The 16717-nt window shown below is 40.3% G+C and overlaps 1 protein-coding gene and 1 long non-coding RNA gene across 5 annotated transcripts; one reads left to right on the top strand and one right to left on the bottom strand.

The window, feature by feature from the left end:
* Nucleotides 1-480: 480 nt before the first annotated feature.
* On the bottom strand, nt 481-16237 carry LOC128410504 (golgin subfamily A member 5-like). Of its 4 annotated transcripts, none has more exons than XM_053381823.1 (11): nt 16151-16237; nt 15838-15923; nt 14351-14484; nt 11520-12610; nt 11278-11392; nt 6376-6560; nt 5348-5502; nt 4602-4764; nt 3483-3641; nt 2205-2372; nt 481-761 (listed from the first exon to the last, which is right to left on the bottom strand). In XM_053381823.1, exons 4-11 carry the CDS (start codon nt 11535-11537, stop codon nt 561-563), a joined length of 1164 nt encoding a protein of 387 aa, XP_053237798.1. In that variant the 5' UTR covers nt 11538-12610; nt 14351-14484; nt 15838-15923; nt 16151-16237; the 3' UTR covers nt 481-560. The 4 variants fall into 4 exon arrangements, with proteins under 4 accessions (XP_053237798.1, XP_053237801.1, XP_053237800.1 ...); XM_053381826.1 differs by having other exon boundaries at nt 15869-15923; nt 16151-16218; XM_053381825.1 differs by lacking the exon at nt 16151-16237 and having other exon boundaries at nt 15869-16144.
* On the top strand, nt 5426-8960 carry LOC128410508 (uncharacterized). The gene is made up of 2 exons (XR_008329530.1): nt 5426-5531; nt 8483-8960. It is a non-coding gene; the product is annotated as an uncharacterized LOC128410508 (long non-coding RNA).
* Nucleotides 16238-16717: the final 480 nt, after the last annotated feature.

Below are 16717 nucleotides of genomic sequence, written 5' to 3'. Positions count from 1 at the left end.
GCACATTTAAACATAAACATAGAAGGGTCATAGAAGCCAGTGGATTTTCATCCACAGATTACCAAAACTTTTTGCTGGCAAGGTATCAGTGCTTACACTTTATATATATCAATTATAAAGATCAATGTATTACCATATAAAACAACCAGCCAAGGAAATGCTTAAGTTGGACCATATCGACAAAGATATGCTAAGACTACCATCGGAAGGTGCTCTAATATGATGCCCTGAAGAGCAAGTCACACACAACAACTAAAGTAACACACACACTATCTTTCTCTCTCTCTCTCTCTATATATATGAGGACATACAAAATGTTCAATTATATGATGGTCTACAAAAACAGATAAAAAACCCTAAACATTGTAGGTGAAACCAAGTGTGCCACTCTGCTTGTGGAAAGAACTTTTGATCCAACAGACACCTCTAACAGTAGAAATGTAGGGGAGTCAATTTCTACTATAAATTGTCTAGGTCACATTACACCATATAAATGTTGTTTAAAATTCATCAGTGTTCAAAATTCTAAGACATCAAAACCCATCTACAATACCAGATTCCTATTTTCCCATTTTGACTACAACATCTGTCATTGACTTGTTGAGTTTCTTCATTGAATTTGCCATTTTGGAGATTTTATCCCATTTTTCTGATTCAAGAGACTGATGTAACACATGCCTTGTTTTTAACGCTGATATTGCTTCATCCAGCTGTAGCATCTTATTGGAAGTCTGTAGAAGACTGCTTTCTTTATCAATGAGCTAAAGAAAGAAAATTGTGAAAGAAAAGATGTTCCTTAGGAACAAATATTAAGCAAACATTTTTTTAAAAAATACACTGAATACCTCTTTCTTCTCTTTCCTAACAAGAAAAGGAAGTGCTTAGGAAATGGTACAGTGGATCTGGGCTGCAGCAACTGGAGGATGCTTAACCCATTCCTCTTTCCTGAAAATCACCTCTCAAACAACCTTTTGCCCAAAAGGTGCTGCAAGCAGACATACTGTATCAGGTGGTGAATGGCTGCAGTGGTTTTTCGAATGGATGGTGTGACTAATATTGTGGGAAAGGCTTGTGAATAGTGTGCTTTATGTTGACTGGGAATTTGTACCATGCTGCCTAGAAATTTTCTCCAATTTTAGTTATATATAGTTATTATAGATATGGATATTGTGTCTTTATGTATTTGGATTTTTCAATGTAAATCATCTGAAATTGGGCTTATGGTACATCTGTATATTTTAATCATGTATCTGGGTTTTCATTATTGTAAACTGCTTAGAAATTCATTAATAGTAAGAGGCCTACTTACAAAGAAAAAAGTAAGAGGTCTATAAATGTATGAAACTAATGGATAGCAAACTCAGTTGAGTACATTGGGAAAATGTTAATTCCCTCACGTTGTGGTCGCAATCCAGACTGGGTTCCCTGCAGCTGCTTTTTTTAAAAGAGGAAAGACTGGTGCTAATCACATTTTTAAGCATCATGATATGCATAAGCATAATATGTAGTTTGGCCCTAGGTTTACAAGCAAAAGCAAATTAGGTTTGCAGTTATATTTGTGCTTTATAATAAGACTGTAAACCTATGCATGCTTTCTTGGGAATACTTCCACAGAATTCAATAGGATTTACTTCCAAATAAACACACATAAGAGTACAATGTAAGGATTACTCAGACTTCATAAAGTATGCACAAATGATATAAATGCATATTTCCCTCACTTACACCTGCTTCCACTTCCTTCCCTTCCCTTTGTTATTTCATTTATGTCAAGTATTACATCCTAAGCCACCTTGGGGTATGGGTCCTTTGGTACTCTGTAAAGCACCATACACAATGATAGTGCTATACAAATAATGATGATGCATTGTCCACCACATACATCATTAAATAAAGTAGGGTTTGTCAAGGAAAGCTCATAATGGCAAATGTCCCCAAATTATCAGTAAATAGCATGATTTACATATTTGTCATCATGACTACATTACTTCTGGTAACAAGCAGTACACTTCTGAATACTAATTGCTGGGGATGTCAAGCAAGCATTAATATGTTCATGTCCTGTTTGTGGGATTCACAGAGGTATATGCTTTTCTTATGTTCTTATATATACATAGGAATTATCTATTTGGGCTCCAACTGAGCCCAAAATGGCGTTGTTTGCAGACCCGCAACTTCATTATAGACTGGATAAAAGAGTTTACCTGGTTCTGTAGATTAGATGCAAGATCAACCAGCAAAACTTTGTCTCTTTTTAGTTCAACATTGTCCTGCTCCTCTCTGTCCAACAAGGCTCTTGCTTCAGTTACTTGACTGCTCATTGTTGCAATGCTTAACTTAAAAGATGTGTTTCCTTTCCCCAAAATTCTAATCTGTTAGAAACCGCAAACAATAAATAAACCAGAAAGAGAGATAATAAAAGACCAAAGTATCAAAATAAAAATGTTTCTGAAATGTTTTGTCTCTGAAACTAATGTCAGTGTACTGGAAAAAGAAAATATCACCAGTCTTGAAGCAATGATTCTTCAACATCAACTTGGCTGGACTGGTCATGTGGTTCAGATGTCTGCCAAAGCAACTACTCTATTTCCAACTTAAGAATTGAAAGCGAAATACTGGTGGACAATAGGTAAAGGGGCCCCTGACCGTTAGGTCCAGTTGCGGAGGACTCTGAGGTTGCGGCACTCATCTCGCTTTACTGGCCAAGAGAGCCGGCGTTTGTCTGTAGACAGCTTCTGGGTCATGTGGCCAGCATGACTAAGTTGCTTCTGGCGAACCAGAGCAGTGCACAGAAATGCCATTTACCTTCCTGCCAGAGTGATACCTATTTATCTACTTGCACTTTGACATATTTTTGAACTGCTAGGTTGGCAGGAGCAGGGACCAAGCAACGGGAGCTCACCCCGTCGCAGGGATTCGAACCACCAACCTTCGGATGGGCAAGCCCTAGGCTCTGTGGTTTAGACCACAGCGCCACCAGTGCCACCGTAAAAGAGGTTTAAAGATGCTCTTGAAGCAAATCTTTAAAAATGCAGTATAAGCATAGATAATTGGGAAACACTGGCCTGCGAGCACTCCAATTGGATAATAGCCTTTACCAAAGGCATAACAGAAGTGAAGAAGCACGAACATGGGACAAAATGAGCTAAGAGGAAGGCACGTTTGGCAAATCCTCACCGTGATCAACTCCTGCCCAGAAACCTATATCCACACTGTGAAAGAATGTGTGGATCCAGAATTGGCCACCACAGTCACTTAAGAACACACCGTTAAGACCATGTTTATGGAAGACAATCATACTTGGCCACAAGTGATTGGCAAAGAAAGAAAGAAAGAAGACAGTTTGACCCAGTCAAGAAAAATCCTTCAGTATCCCTTTATGCCTAGATTAGTGTTCTGATCTATGAACCTGCTAAGAAATGAGTCCTATTGCTCATTTTCAGAATTATAAAGCACTAAGAGAATCTCTAGCATCATACAACCTTATCCTCAAGATCCTGCAAGATGTTATTTTCCTGTTTCAGGAGTTCTTGGTGCCTCTTGATCTCTTGTCGCAGATGTTCTTCACGATCTTTCAAAGTAAGAAACTGAGCAATGCTGGCAGAGTGTGATGTATAGCTCTCCTCCTTGAGTGCTTTCTCCTGTAGCAAGTTATACAAGGGTGAACTAAGCATGAAATTACATATCTTGTACAGTTCTTGAAAGCACAGCAGTTGATCAGTGGCATTTGGAGTAATAACCTTCAAATAATTTAGTTGTGTAGCTGGACCCTTTCCTATGTCTGCCTACACAGGCTTTAACTTCCTACAGCTCCTAGTTAATTGGCCTCAATGAAAGCTCCCAGCAAAAGGTTTGGAAAAGCATGCACTTATAACAAAGGACAACTCAGGAGGCACATGCTTTTAGTGCCTAACCAGTTGTAAAAATGAAATTGGTTAAAACAGGTAATAGGAAAAATATAGAGCACAAGTCTGCTACATGACTGTTTTTTGGCCAGCATAACTCACAATGGATACACATCCATATTTATCTACTATGAAGATAAATGAAGAATCAGTTTCAAATCCAAACAAGTTCTGCGTGTCTTTAATCTGTTTGGAATCGGGAGAATCTGGTACAGTGAATAAATGTATCCAGCTCTTCCTATGTAATACCCTTGAAAACACAGGTCACTCAGATTTTCCTTTCCTTGCTTCTTGGTGTCTGAATTGTCCTAACATTATGCTTTTGCTCAGCACTCAAGGGATATTATATAATTATTATTATTTTCCCAAAGTGTTATTTAAACACTGAAGGAAATTATTTATACCCAGATCTCACAATCTAATTTGCATGACATAGATGTATTTTAAAAGTAGTAACATTTTCACCCCTTGAGAGATAGAGGAAGAATGAATATTCAGTTGGCCTACTTCTATCAGTGGCTTTCAGGAATTTACAGCTTCTTATTCGTCAACTATTTACTGGTTTATGTAAATGAACTATAAAAAATAATTATTTGGCAACTTCCACGCACAAATCTGTTGAAAAACAGGAACTCTCCTATGTACAATCTTCTGCAAATAGTTTATATCAATTGGTTAGATTGTTTCTTTTCTTACAATGTTTGTTTGCCTGGTAAGTTCCAAGAGCCTGGACCGCAGTGCAGAATTTTCCTTGTTCAGTGCTGTATAATCACCCACCATTTTACTTCTTAAGAAACGATCCTGTTCTGCTAGTAGCTCTCTCTCACGTATTTGTTGACGAAGGAGAGTTATCTCATTCCTAACCAGAAAATGTATGCACATTTTATTTATCCAATCATTTATATCCTGCTTTTTGATTCAAGGAACACCTAACTTCCTAAGACAGCTTCACAACAATTAAAATCCACAGTAAAATAAGTCACCACAATAAAAAATAATAATCAAATCAAATCAAAGAAAAACTTGAACAGATAAAGGAATGTGTTATAATAGAAGAGCAATAATCAACTAATAAGCATGCTCTCCAAACACATGGATGAAGCCTGGTCCCTTGTGTGCTGGGGTACCCAATTCCAGGCTACAAAACGAAGTTCTGCAAGGACACAACTTTCTCTTTCCTGCAGCAGAAACTGTATTACTAAATCACAGCAGTTTTCAAAACTGTAAGGCAGGTCCTCCATATGGGAGACAATATGTTTCATGACTGGGTCAAGAGCTGGAAGTGAATTTGCTCTTATTTCTTTTAGGCTACTTGGATGCAATCAATTATGCATAAAGGCATGAGTGGGCAGATGGTCTTGTAACTTTGTGGATATTTGCTGAATTTAAAACAATGCAACCTCAACTAGTCTTCACAATCTGCCAGATTCATTTGTTGATACCGTAGTTCGTGAGTGATTTGTTCTTGCATCGCTGCTGTTTTCTTAAAGATCTTATCTTCCATTTCATTCACAGCAGATTGAACTTTCAATAACTCCTGCCTCTTTTCAGAAAGCTGCAACTCCACCGCCTTCTGCTGTTCTGACCGTTGCTTAACCTTGATTTAATTTCAACAGGTGAAATAAGGTAAGTATAGTTTATCACAGCTCAAACCTGGTTGCATGAATATGTGTCAATATTTGGGGCTTACAAATGGTTGCCATTCTGCAGTTTCCCAGATAGCAACATCATGTATGCAGATGAAGTTTCTGGATCCTTTCACCAAAAAGAGTCCAAAGATATAGCATGAGTAAAACACACACACAAGCAACAGGGGGCTTCTTGCTTTATTGAGTTTGTATGAACACAGCCAAACAGATGGCCTGCTCTATCAACACCAGTCATCTGTTTTTATATGGTGATGACTAATTCTAGGCACCAACAACATCATAAGATGCCTAAGCTGGCCTTCTTTTCAGCAACGAGACTGAAATAGTATCACCGTAACTGTGGTGTAATATCCCCCAAACCAGACTGGGTAACAGTCTTGAGGCTTTGACCTCCCCTAGTAGCAGGTTGCTTGGTTGACTCATTTAAGACATTTTGGGTCACTTTTCCCAAACTGTTGTCTGAATCATACAGGCACCTCTGGTGTGAGATATCTAACTGATGTCCTCCTCTGCCAGACTACAATGATAATCATACAGTGGTACCTCGGGTGACATACGCTTCAGGTTGCATACGCTTCAGGTTACAGACTCCGCTAACCTAGAAATAGTGCATCAGGTTAAGAACTTTGCTTCAGGATGAGAACAGAAATCATGCTCCGGCAGCGCGGCAGCAGCAGGAGGCCCCATTAGCTAAAGTGGTGCTTCAGGTAAAGAACAGTTTCAGGTTAAGTACAGACCTCTGGAACGAATTAAGTACTTAACCCGAGGTACCACTGTATTAGTATTTGCAGTAATTGCTAGAAACAAAGCAATCAGATTACCTTTGCTTGTAGTACAAGGATAGTATGTTCCGTGTTACACAGGTTCATCTGTTGCTGCTCCAGTTCCTGTTGAGCACGCAGTATCTCTACCTCTTTTGCAGAGATCTCTCTGTCATTTTGTTCCTTCTTTCTCTTTGGTGCTATGATTTCTTCTACCAAAGCCTGTTTCTCTTTCGAATGACGCTCTAAAGGAGAAAGGGAGGAGAATGTAACATTCCAATTCCAGTTGCTAGCATAAATAAGAATTTATTTCTAAAGCCTAAAATAGAACACTTAAAAACAGAAGTCCAACTATTGTTCCATAGTCAAATTGACACACCATTTGAGGAAGCACTAACTGAAATGAAACCAAATCCAAAAGTTTCATTGCTGCTTTCTTTTAAGCATATCATTAGAGCTGGATTTAGAAGAGCTCAGAATGAGAAGTGGGGACCCCCAATTTCTTTGCATGGCAAGCTCCCAAATCCTCCCGGGATGTTGGAATAAAGACACATGAAACAGTATTTTGGGTTAATGGGTGAAAAAGGCCACAACTTTATTGGTTACAGAATATGAGTGGTATTGGCTTAGGCGTTGGAAACCACACGACTATATCTGACTCCTGCCCCTTCACAGGAAGTCTTGGAAGGGTTAACCACCAGTAGGGGGAGCCCTGCTGACGCACATCAACTAGGAACTCCCTCAGGGTCACCGCTAGGGGTCGTGCCATGGCCCTAGCCCCCCATCTGGGGCTTTGGACAGAGACCATGCCCCTCGGATTCCTTTAACGGAATACCCTTGAATTAGGAGGGGCAGGTGATGGCCACTACCTCCCCTCTCCTTCAACCGAATACTCTAATGCCTAGCTGCCAAACCTTACAAAGTTGTGATGATTTGCTGTGAGGTAGGCGAAAAACCAAACGGCTGGTTCCAATTTGCCAAGTGGAAAAAATTCCTACCAGGCCCCTTCGACAGGCGACCAACCGAGGTCCATAGTAAAGTCAAGAGATAACGAGCCTAACCTTAGGGAGGGAGGGTGGGAGAACTGAGCAAGCAGGAAGAAAAGGGCAAGAGTCCTCAGTCGCGGGCAGTTTAAATAGCCTGCACCATGCCCCCGGACCGTCCAGATTGGTCAGCAAGGGATGACATGTCCGAGGACCCCCCAGTGGCGCTGGGGCTATCCCGCCCCATGCACATGGGTAGGGCTTGCTCCCAGCCCGCAACGTCATTTCCCCAGGAATGGGAAATGGCTTTCTCATGTGTTGTTTTTTTTTATTTTTGTGAATAGTCTGCCTGATCTACTCATGGCAAACGTTCATTAAATGTATTGCACGTTACCATATGTGCTCCTTAGGGAGACCTTAAAAGCTTCTATTTCTGTCACAGAATGCAGATCTACATTACTATAATGTCCAGAGTGGAGATGGTTATGAAATTCATTAAAAGTGAGCAAAAAAGTGACATCTGTCGAAGCTTGCATGCTTGCACAAATTGATGTTCAAAGCTTTATACAAAGCTTACAGTCAAATAACTATATTTTCATGAATCGTAACTTGTATAATTCTCGAGATACTGTTCCCAAAGCCCACATCATTGGAAAAAAATCACACCACTCTATTCCTGCTCCCCTTTTTATAGGCCTACTTCTCATAAAAGTCTTCATCATTGAACTATTATCATACAGATATTCCTTGTTAAAGAAAGGCTGAATGCATACAGGTGTGATCAGTATTACAAAAAAACAGAAGAGCAAAGGCAGCCAGCTAAAGCCAGCCACTGACACTGTTTAATAAAATATACTTTACAGAAATGATCCAAACTCAGGTAAATACAACAACAGTTAAGAGATTAAGTGAAGGGGTAGATGTATATCAGCAATGCATGGGGCTAATACTTCTGTCAAAGGAGAAAAAGCTAAGCTGGGAAAAAATTAAAGTTGTTTGTTTAGGTATCTGCCCTGCAGGCAAAGAAAGAAAACAGTGCCAACGAGGAGGCTGCTTGGAAGCAGGAGACCAGTGGTGGAGGATTGTAAATAATAATACAGAATGTCAACTGCATATAATATTATAGATCGTAAAAAGAAGTTAAAAACCCACACCATTCTTCTGTGTTACTTTTGTGTTTCCAGGGGGACGATAATTTGCATTAGAGTCAACATCAGTCATGACATTTTTGAGCTAGAGACCTACTTTTTCAGCTCAAAGATCTAAATCTAAAAAGCAGAGGAATTTCAAGGTTGATATTCAAACTAAGGGCTGAATTGAATTACTGGACAGTTAGAACACAGCATTTTGCATTCATATTCTAAATGTTAGGCTTCAGAAAGAAAAGCCATTTATCCGAAACTGCCTTTAGATAGAGAGGATATCAAGAAAGGAGATACAATGAAGAAATGTATACATCATCAAAATAGTGTGACACTTAAAATCATACAAACTGATGTGCTCAACTGGATAATGGATGTAAAGTGAAAAGGTCAAAAGAAGTGCCTTAGGCAGGAGGAGCTGCAGGAACCACTCAAACATGTATCAAAGTTACTAGTGCAGAAGGTGGGGAGAAGGGAATGTAAACCAAAAGGAAAATGTAATAAATAAAACTCTGGTTTTCAGCAGTGCTTTTTTTCGGGGGGGGGGACACACAGTGGTACGCCTACCCCTAAACATTTTGTGAATCTAAGTTTGGCCTCATTGAGAGGCAGTATTTCAATATGAGTAGGAAAATGAGAGTACCCCTAACAATTTTTTAAGAAAAACACTGGTTTTGAGTGTGTAAAAAGATATTTGAACAAGCAGTAAGATGATATTAAAGCTACAATATTAAACAGTAGTATTAAAAATGGAAAACAAGAAGAAATCCCAAGACTTCTTGAGCAAAACATGCTACATGCTGCTTTTTAGAAAGAGAAATAAAAAACAAAGATAGTATTTAAAAGGCAGATAAATTCAGAATTACACATTAAATTCAAGAATGCAAACATCTCCTAGTTCATGAAATTCTTGTGTTTGTGGAGATTACTTGTTTTTCAATCAAGGCTGTAGTCAAAACATCATTATAAGTCATGATGCTGTATGTTTATGGAGTGGCCTACAACACTTCGGTAGGGACTAATGTTGAGCTTTTCTATGCTGCCAAGCTTATGCTGACAATTAAGAAAATACACTTCTGTAATAGTTGATCTCCGATTTTGGAAATTTATACATTTTTTTACTGTATGATTTCATGTATAATTGTCGTAAACCACTCTGATTACACACACACACAAACACACTATAGCCGTATATAAATGTTTTATAAATAAATAAACTTTACTATCTCAATGAACTTGAGAAAGAGACAACTTTTAAAGCAAAATTGTCAAAGGGAAGGTAAACTTCATGGAAATTGTAACTAGGGAAGGAAAGCCTAGCTCTTCCCTCTCAAGCTGCATTCTTTACAAAGATCCCGTCCCCCAAGCTACAATTAGGCATGAAAACAGCCTTCCATTGGCAGCAGAATGCAGAATTAAAGAATGCAAAAATACAATTACATTACAGAAAGGATAATCAATAAACTCCATCACTGGAAACAAACTTTACTTATCCTGAAGGCATAATTTGAAGTATTAATACACACTTTCACCACGTGATGGCAGTATTCTTTTTTAAAAGAATGGCACTGGATGGGAGGGAGTCTGAACTCTGAACCTCACTCTTCAAAAATGCAGCATTTCTATCTATATTTACACATGCTCCCTATTAAACATCTTGCTTCTTTCACTGTCTGTGTAATGATTTATCAATATCAAGCACCACTTGGCTCTTCAGAACTAGTAAAGCTCCAGTGGTTTAAAAAGGTTTGGTTTAACAAGGAAATTATGTATCCAGCATAGTTCCAGATTACCCGAAACCCAGTCGGTTTTGTGTTTATATCTGAGATGCCCATGTTCCATTCTTCCTCTGCCAAGGTCATTTAAATAGGAATAGTAGCAGTTTGTCTTCATCAAAATTGCAGCCTTTCTGCAATGATATTGGCTATTTGGATTATTTACTTTTTAACATCATATTTCCCTTTTATCTTAAATGTTGCCTAAATAAATAATAACAATAATAATAATAACTTTATTACCGTATTTTTTGCCCTATAGGGCACACCGGCCCATAGGACGCACCTCGTTTTTAGGGGGGGAAATGAATAAAAAAAAATTATTCCCCCCCCCCCAAGCCCGAGCTTCCCCCGACCCCAGCCCCCAGAACAGGCTGCTATCTGCAAGCCTTGCGCGCCCGGCGGCAACTCCCTCTGGGTGGCTTTCAGAATATATAAAATATCTGATACAGGGCTGCCTTCAGATGTCTTTGCTTCTTGCAGTGAGGGAACCAGTGGAAGACCCTCAGAGGAGGACCTCAGTGTCTGGGCTGAGTAATGGGGGTGGAGATGCTCCTTCACGTATACTGGACCAAGGCCATTTAAGACTTGGTCAGCACTGACACTTTGAATTGTGTTCGGAAGCGCACTGGGAGATGCACTTGGTCTCTGGAAAATGAATTTAGGCTTGCTCTGTTTATAGAATATGTATCTTGGTGTTATGTCTACCAACAGTCCTTTATCCCACAACTGCCAATTCATTAAGCCAAGGGCTTTCCTTACTCATAGTGTTCAGAAGCTAAAAGCCTTCAGAATTTCCCACTGTTTACTGTATAAAAAATAAAAATGTTGAGGGCTGTGGTGAAAGAAGACACCAGGACTGCATGTCAGTCACAGGCAGTGCTTTTTTTCTAGATAAAAGGGTGCCAGTACTCACCATGAAGTTCTTACAGTAAGTGCCACACTTTTAACCAGTGCTTTTTTTCTAGGAAAAAAGAGTGTTGGTACTGTGTACCCTTGAGTAACACCCCCACCCACCCAAAAAAGCTCTGGTCACAGGAATAACACCAAATTAAATATTACCATCAGCCATGTTGATCTGGTTACTAAGTTGTTCCCTCTCTGTCTTCAGTATGTTCAAACCACTTTCTTTTCTCTTTAGCTCCAGCTGAAGGCCATCAGAATAAGACTGTAATTCCTGTGAACGATATTTATTATTATTACTACTACTACAGTACATTGATAGCCTAACTAAGGGAGCAAGATTTACATGTTCAACTGGAAAATACTGGTTATGCCATTAGAGAGATAATAAAGAAAAACACCTGTAGCTTTTGCAGCATTTGTTCTGTTTCAGATGCAATGAGAGGTTGCAGTTTGGTGTGTTTTTTAGCCTGATCACGAGTGATGACAGCAAGTTAAGGATAAAATGCAATTTGAAATTAATGTTAAAAAAGAAAACTGTCAAATTTTAAAATAGAAAATTGTCAAGCTGCTTTCATTCAGCTACCATAAAAATAAAATAATTTATCCCAATGTTCCTTTTCAAGTGTTTCTTTTCAATACAGGCACCCCACCACATCTTATATGAATTCTATACACCCGCAACAAGGTTTGTGTGTGTCACCACAAAATAAACAAGTAAATGATTTGAAGCAGGAAATAGGCAAAAATGGCACAGAAGAGTTGAAGAGTGGCACAGAAGAGCTGAAGAGTGGGTAAATACAGTTTGCATGGCCACTACGAGTGTCTCTCTGCCCCCAACTCACGTACCATCCTTAGCTCTGCATAACTCTGCATCTCTACCCACCTGCCCTTCCCTCTTTCCCTTGTTCGTATCAATTTTGTTCCTTGAGCAGGATCCAAGAGTTGCCTGCCCTCTAATCATCATCGCCGTCTCCCTCACCACCCCACAAGCAGGCAGCAACATTATTTCTTGGGGATGGGGGAGAAACTAGATAAAAAGAAACCATCTCCAGCAACTTTCAAGACTAACAGGGAGAGCACCAACAGGCCCCACAGTGGCTCTGGGCACTTGGAGCCACCCAGCCACTGATCCCCAGCTCAGCTTTCTGGTCACCAGAAGCAGGCAGGGCATGCATGCGCAAAGGCACCTCGCCACCTGGGGAAGGCATGTGGGGACCTGCTGAGGGAGAGCTACTTTCCAGCCTCTCTCAATAGTGCCGTCCCTATTTTACGTGATTTAATTTATTCATGTGGAGTCCAGGAACGTAACCCTTGTGTATGTCGTGGGGGGTGGGGACTCCTGTATTCCATTCCTGTGATTATTTAATAGATTGGCTTTTAGTTAATGGTAGAGGATATAGAAAATTAGCCTCCAGTTCAAGGAAGTAAATTTGCTGTTGGAGGTTCTTGATGTATTCAGATTCTATGCTTGAAGATGAATTCTCCATTTCTAAAACCAAACAAAATAATTTTCATTTAGTATTACCAAGCAGAATAAAATCATTATTATGCATTTTTTTAAAAAAATATTCTTATGAAACAATCTGCTTTCAACAGTCATATTTAACATTTTATGTCTAACTTCTCCAACAGCTACTTTGATGAAATGACGAACATGACCTATGATGCATTCTGCTAAGTTTCCCTTTCATTCCCTTTGACCTCTGTTTAAATCAATGAGAAAATTCTCACAAAGAGGAGAACTTTGTGCACATCAGAGCACACACTGCCTCAAGAAATTAAGTGATCCACTTTTCCAGCTCCTTCATCTCATACTATTGTAGTTCAAGTTATCAAGACTGAGAGATATAACCTTATTGTTCAAAAACACTGTGCACTGTATGTAAAGGATATAAATGATACCTGACAGATTAACTAGACAGGTTTTTGATTTGAAGAAAATATTTGAACTATTCTCCAAATATCCTGTAGTGTTCTACAATGAATATACTAACAAAGCCCAGCTAAATTAAGCTCAAGTATTTAGATGTAATCTGATTTTATTGCTTTGATCATCTAAATCTAAATATTTCACAAACAGGTTTTAAAGGAACCTAGCTACAAACTGAGAATGTGCACTACTGCATATCTAGACTTAAGACCCTGAGTGATCTAAAAATGTATGATAATCCTCCTTATATTTCACTTCTACATGAAAAAAATATATAATCAATAAGCTTTACACCAATGTAGTGTTTATAGGTTCAAAGACACCGGCATATATGTGCATAAATATGTATGCTGATAGCTATCCTTCCATAGTTCTTTTTACCTCAAAGCTGGAAATGAAGCAGAACAGCACATTAGGGGTTAAGTCAGAATAAAGTCAATGCAGAGTATTAAACAACAAAGTGTTACAGAGGGAGCCTATAAAAGCATAGCTGTTCTATGGGTATATAAGGTACTCTTTGTTCAGGTTATTACAGAATTGGAGGGGAGGGAGGGAAAGGGAACAACAGAAATACTTTAATACATTAGACAGTTGGCCTTATTGGAAAGCTGCACTGAATTAGTGGTTGTTTCAGAAAGCAGTTTCCAGCGCCACCTGGCCTCTTTATTACTACAGATCCTCTCACCTCATAAAATCAAGCTGAAATTAGTGTGAAGCCAACCCCCCCCAAATCATTTTAATAATAATAATAATAATAAACTGAAGAAAGAGTGAAACACCTTCCACATTATCTCAAATTATCTGAAAATAGAAGGGAAATACTCTCTGGCTTCTGCCACCAGCCAATGGACATAGAGCCACTGGAAAGTTGCACCAAGGCAAGGGGAAGATCAACCTGGTCCCATCTATTTGCCAGAGAAGGCGCAGCTGAAGGAAGATTGCTCTTTCAGGAAGGAAGGAATGTAGGAAGCAAGCAAGCAAGCAAGCACTTTGCTTCAGCTGACAGTTGCCCTCGGATGGCAGAAGCAAAGGAAATGACACTTTGGCTCCAACCACTGGCCAAGGAACAAGAGTCAGTGGGCCAGATTCACCTAAGTTGTTGAGCTAGTGGAAGCCAGTCCCCCAAGTGCAACCTGACTCCCACACCTTGCCCAAATCTGCTCAGGAGAACCCCCAGAACAGCACAAGGGGGAAGGGGAAAAGCTTGCATGATGATGAATTTCACCAGCTGTTCAGGCAAGTACACAAGCAAGGGGAGATCAGCCTAGCATGAACTGAATATGAATGATTGTAGCTCACTGCTTTGTCCCTTGTCTTCCTTTTTCCACCACTCCTCTTTCCTTCGGTGTCTTGACTTTTTAAATTGTAAGTCTGATGACAGGGTCTGTTTCTCCTTTGTATTGATGTAAGCCACTATGGGAGGCAATAATGGTCTGAAAAGCAGGATAAAAATTCAGCAAATAATAAAATAAAAATTGCAACCCCAAAAGCTTTAGATTCCCAAAAAATGTGTCTACATTAGCTGAAAAGGTATTAAGGAAAATAGCATAATTTATTATGCCACCCTACCCACCTTTGAGCAGACTGGCAGGATATAAAATTACAATAATAATAATGAGTACATTTATAGCCCATCTTTCTACAAAGGAGCTAAAGGCAGTGTACACAACCCTTCTCAATTTTTATTCTCAATTTTTGTACTTTGTATTGTTTTATTGTTGTTAGCCGCCCTGAGCCCGGCTTCGGCTGGGGAGGGCGGGATATAAATAAAATTTATTATTATTATTATTCTCACACGGCCCAGTGACCATGGCTAAGTGGGGTTTTGAATCTGTCTCCCAGGTTCTACTCAGTCCCTCCTGCCAACTATGTTACATTAGCACAATGGTGTCATTTCTCAATGGAAAACAAAAAATACTATGATACCTTTAAACAAGGTGGTTGAAACGAATCCATGCTAGTTAGCAAGGTACACTAAAAGACTTACAAGTGCAATCCTGTACAAGGCTACTGAGCAACTTCCACTGGCTTACACCCAGGAAACTGATAACAGAATTGCGCAGTACATAGTTTTCCATTGGTCAAGTCCAGGGTGGGGAAATGACTTGACCTAGAGGCCACATTTCTTCATAGGCAACGTTCTGGAGGCCCAATGCTAGTGATAAAACTGTGCCCTTGTGGGGTTTAGCCTGGGGATAGGAGCTGTGGTCTGAGAAGGCGTGTGGCTTGGGAACAGTCCCAGGGACCAGATAAAGAGATCTGGAAGGCTGTATTTATTCGATCCCAGGTCCCAAAGTGCTGCTGATTAGATAAAATCTGTCCGTCTATCTTTCTATCTATCCATCTATTGGTACGTCTCTGAGTGTTCAACTCACAGCAAGTCTTCCATTAGTGGGGCAGGAAATGCAGCGATTTTTTGAGAGTCATCCCTCGAAGTCCTCATCTTGTCTAGAGGGTTAAGATTCCCTCCAGAGCAAAGTGGGGCATGCAGACGGAGATACAGTGGGGAGGGATAATCACTGAAAATTGCTTCCTTTCCCACGCTACATTTTTAAAAACTAGTGTATATATATATATATATATATATGTGTGTGTGTGTGTGTGTGTGTATACAGACACACACACATACACGCGCGCAAATGCTTTTTAAAACACTTTTATATTTTAATCATAATTACAGTAAGGATAATCACAAGGATGTATTTGGTGGGAGGTGTAATTAAAAAAACAGAGGAAAATATTAAGATTGCTAATATAACCGGGCAGTTCTATAACCGTTATTTTACCATGGCGATTCATGTCCTAAAAATCCGTTACCCTTTTCAGGCAGGTGGGCATCAGGGAGTTCACGGCGCAGCTGCTTATTCCAGCACTGCAAGAAGAGTAACAAGCGAGTTTGTGCAAAAGCGGTTTGCAAAGGTTGCAACGTGAAACAAGAACTAAACAAAAACCCACTTCCCTCGGCGCACCAAATTCCGGGTTTCAAGGGAGAGCAGGATCTGCCCCCGCCCCCACCGGCTGCCTATCAAACAGCGAAGGTCTTTTCCTTCCCTTTAGCCGAGGGCTCCCCAAATAGGAAAGCGCCCCAGGAGGAACCACCTCGCCGGAGCGGCGGTCCCGGTAGCCATGGCGACCCAAGCTCCGGAAACAGCTCCGCCAAGCGGCGCTTCCTAGGGGCGGGCTCGTATTTGGGAAGCAGCGGCGCTGATTGGAGGATTGCGACGCACCTGATTGGCGCGTCTTGCTCTGAGCAGCTGCGAGCCATGGGAACGCCAGCTGCGAGGCTTTTCCCTTTCGCTTCTTGCAGGCGAAAGGCCAGCTGGTGGGTTCGCTCCGAGCCTGCCTGGAAACCGCTCCCTTCCATCTGGATCATCGGGCAGGGCTTTCCAACGCCCAAGCCCTGGCTTAAGCGAAGCCCTGCTCCGGGTCCCAAGCTTTCACTTTTCAGAACAAACGTGGAAATTCTCCCAACGAAAAGATTTCTTAGGAAAAGTTAAAGCTTTCTCGGCAAATTCTTGTATGGGAAGCTGGCCGCGGAAAAGCGAGGGCTGCACATCTCACTCAGTCATTCCTCCTATAGGTGGACAAGTGCAGATTGCAACGTGCCCTGGGGGTCTCTTGGCGGGATGGAAAATAACTAAGAATTATGATTAACCCGTAGGCGAT

This window comes from Podarcis raffonei, chromosome 3, assembly GCF_027172205.1.
Source record: "Podarcis raffonei isolate rPodRaf1 chromosome 3, rPodRaf1.pri, whole genome shotgun sequence".
In the NCBI taxonomy this organism is placed as follows: Eukaryota; Metazoa; Chordata; class Lepidosauria; order Squamata; family Lacertidae; genus Podarcis; species Podarcis raffonei.
Note: the sequence above shows the minus strand (reverse complement) of the source record. Positions and strands in the feature narration are given on the sequence as shown.

Coding starts and splice junctions, on each gene's coding strand:
- LOC128410504 (XM_053381823.1), bottom strand. Junction 4,765..5,347: donor CAAATCACTCACGAACTACG/GTATCAACAAAT, acceptor TTTTCTGGTTAG/GAATGAGATAACTCTCCTTC. Junction 3,642..4,601: donor TTACCAGGCAAACAAACATT/GTAAGAAAAGAA, acceptor AACTTGCTACAG/GAGAAAGCACTCAAGGAGGA.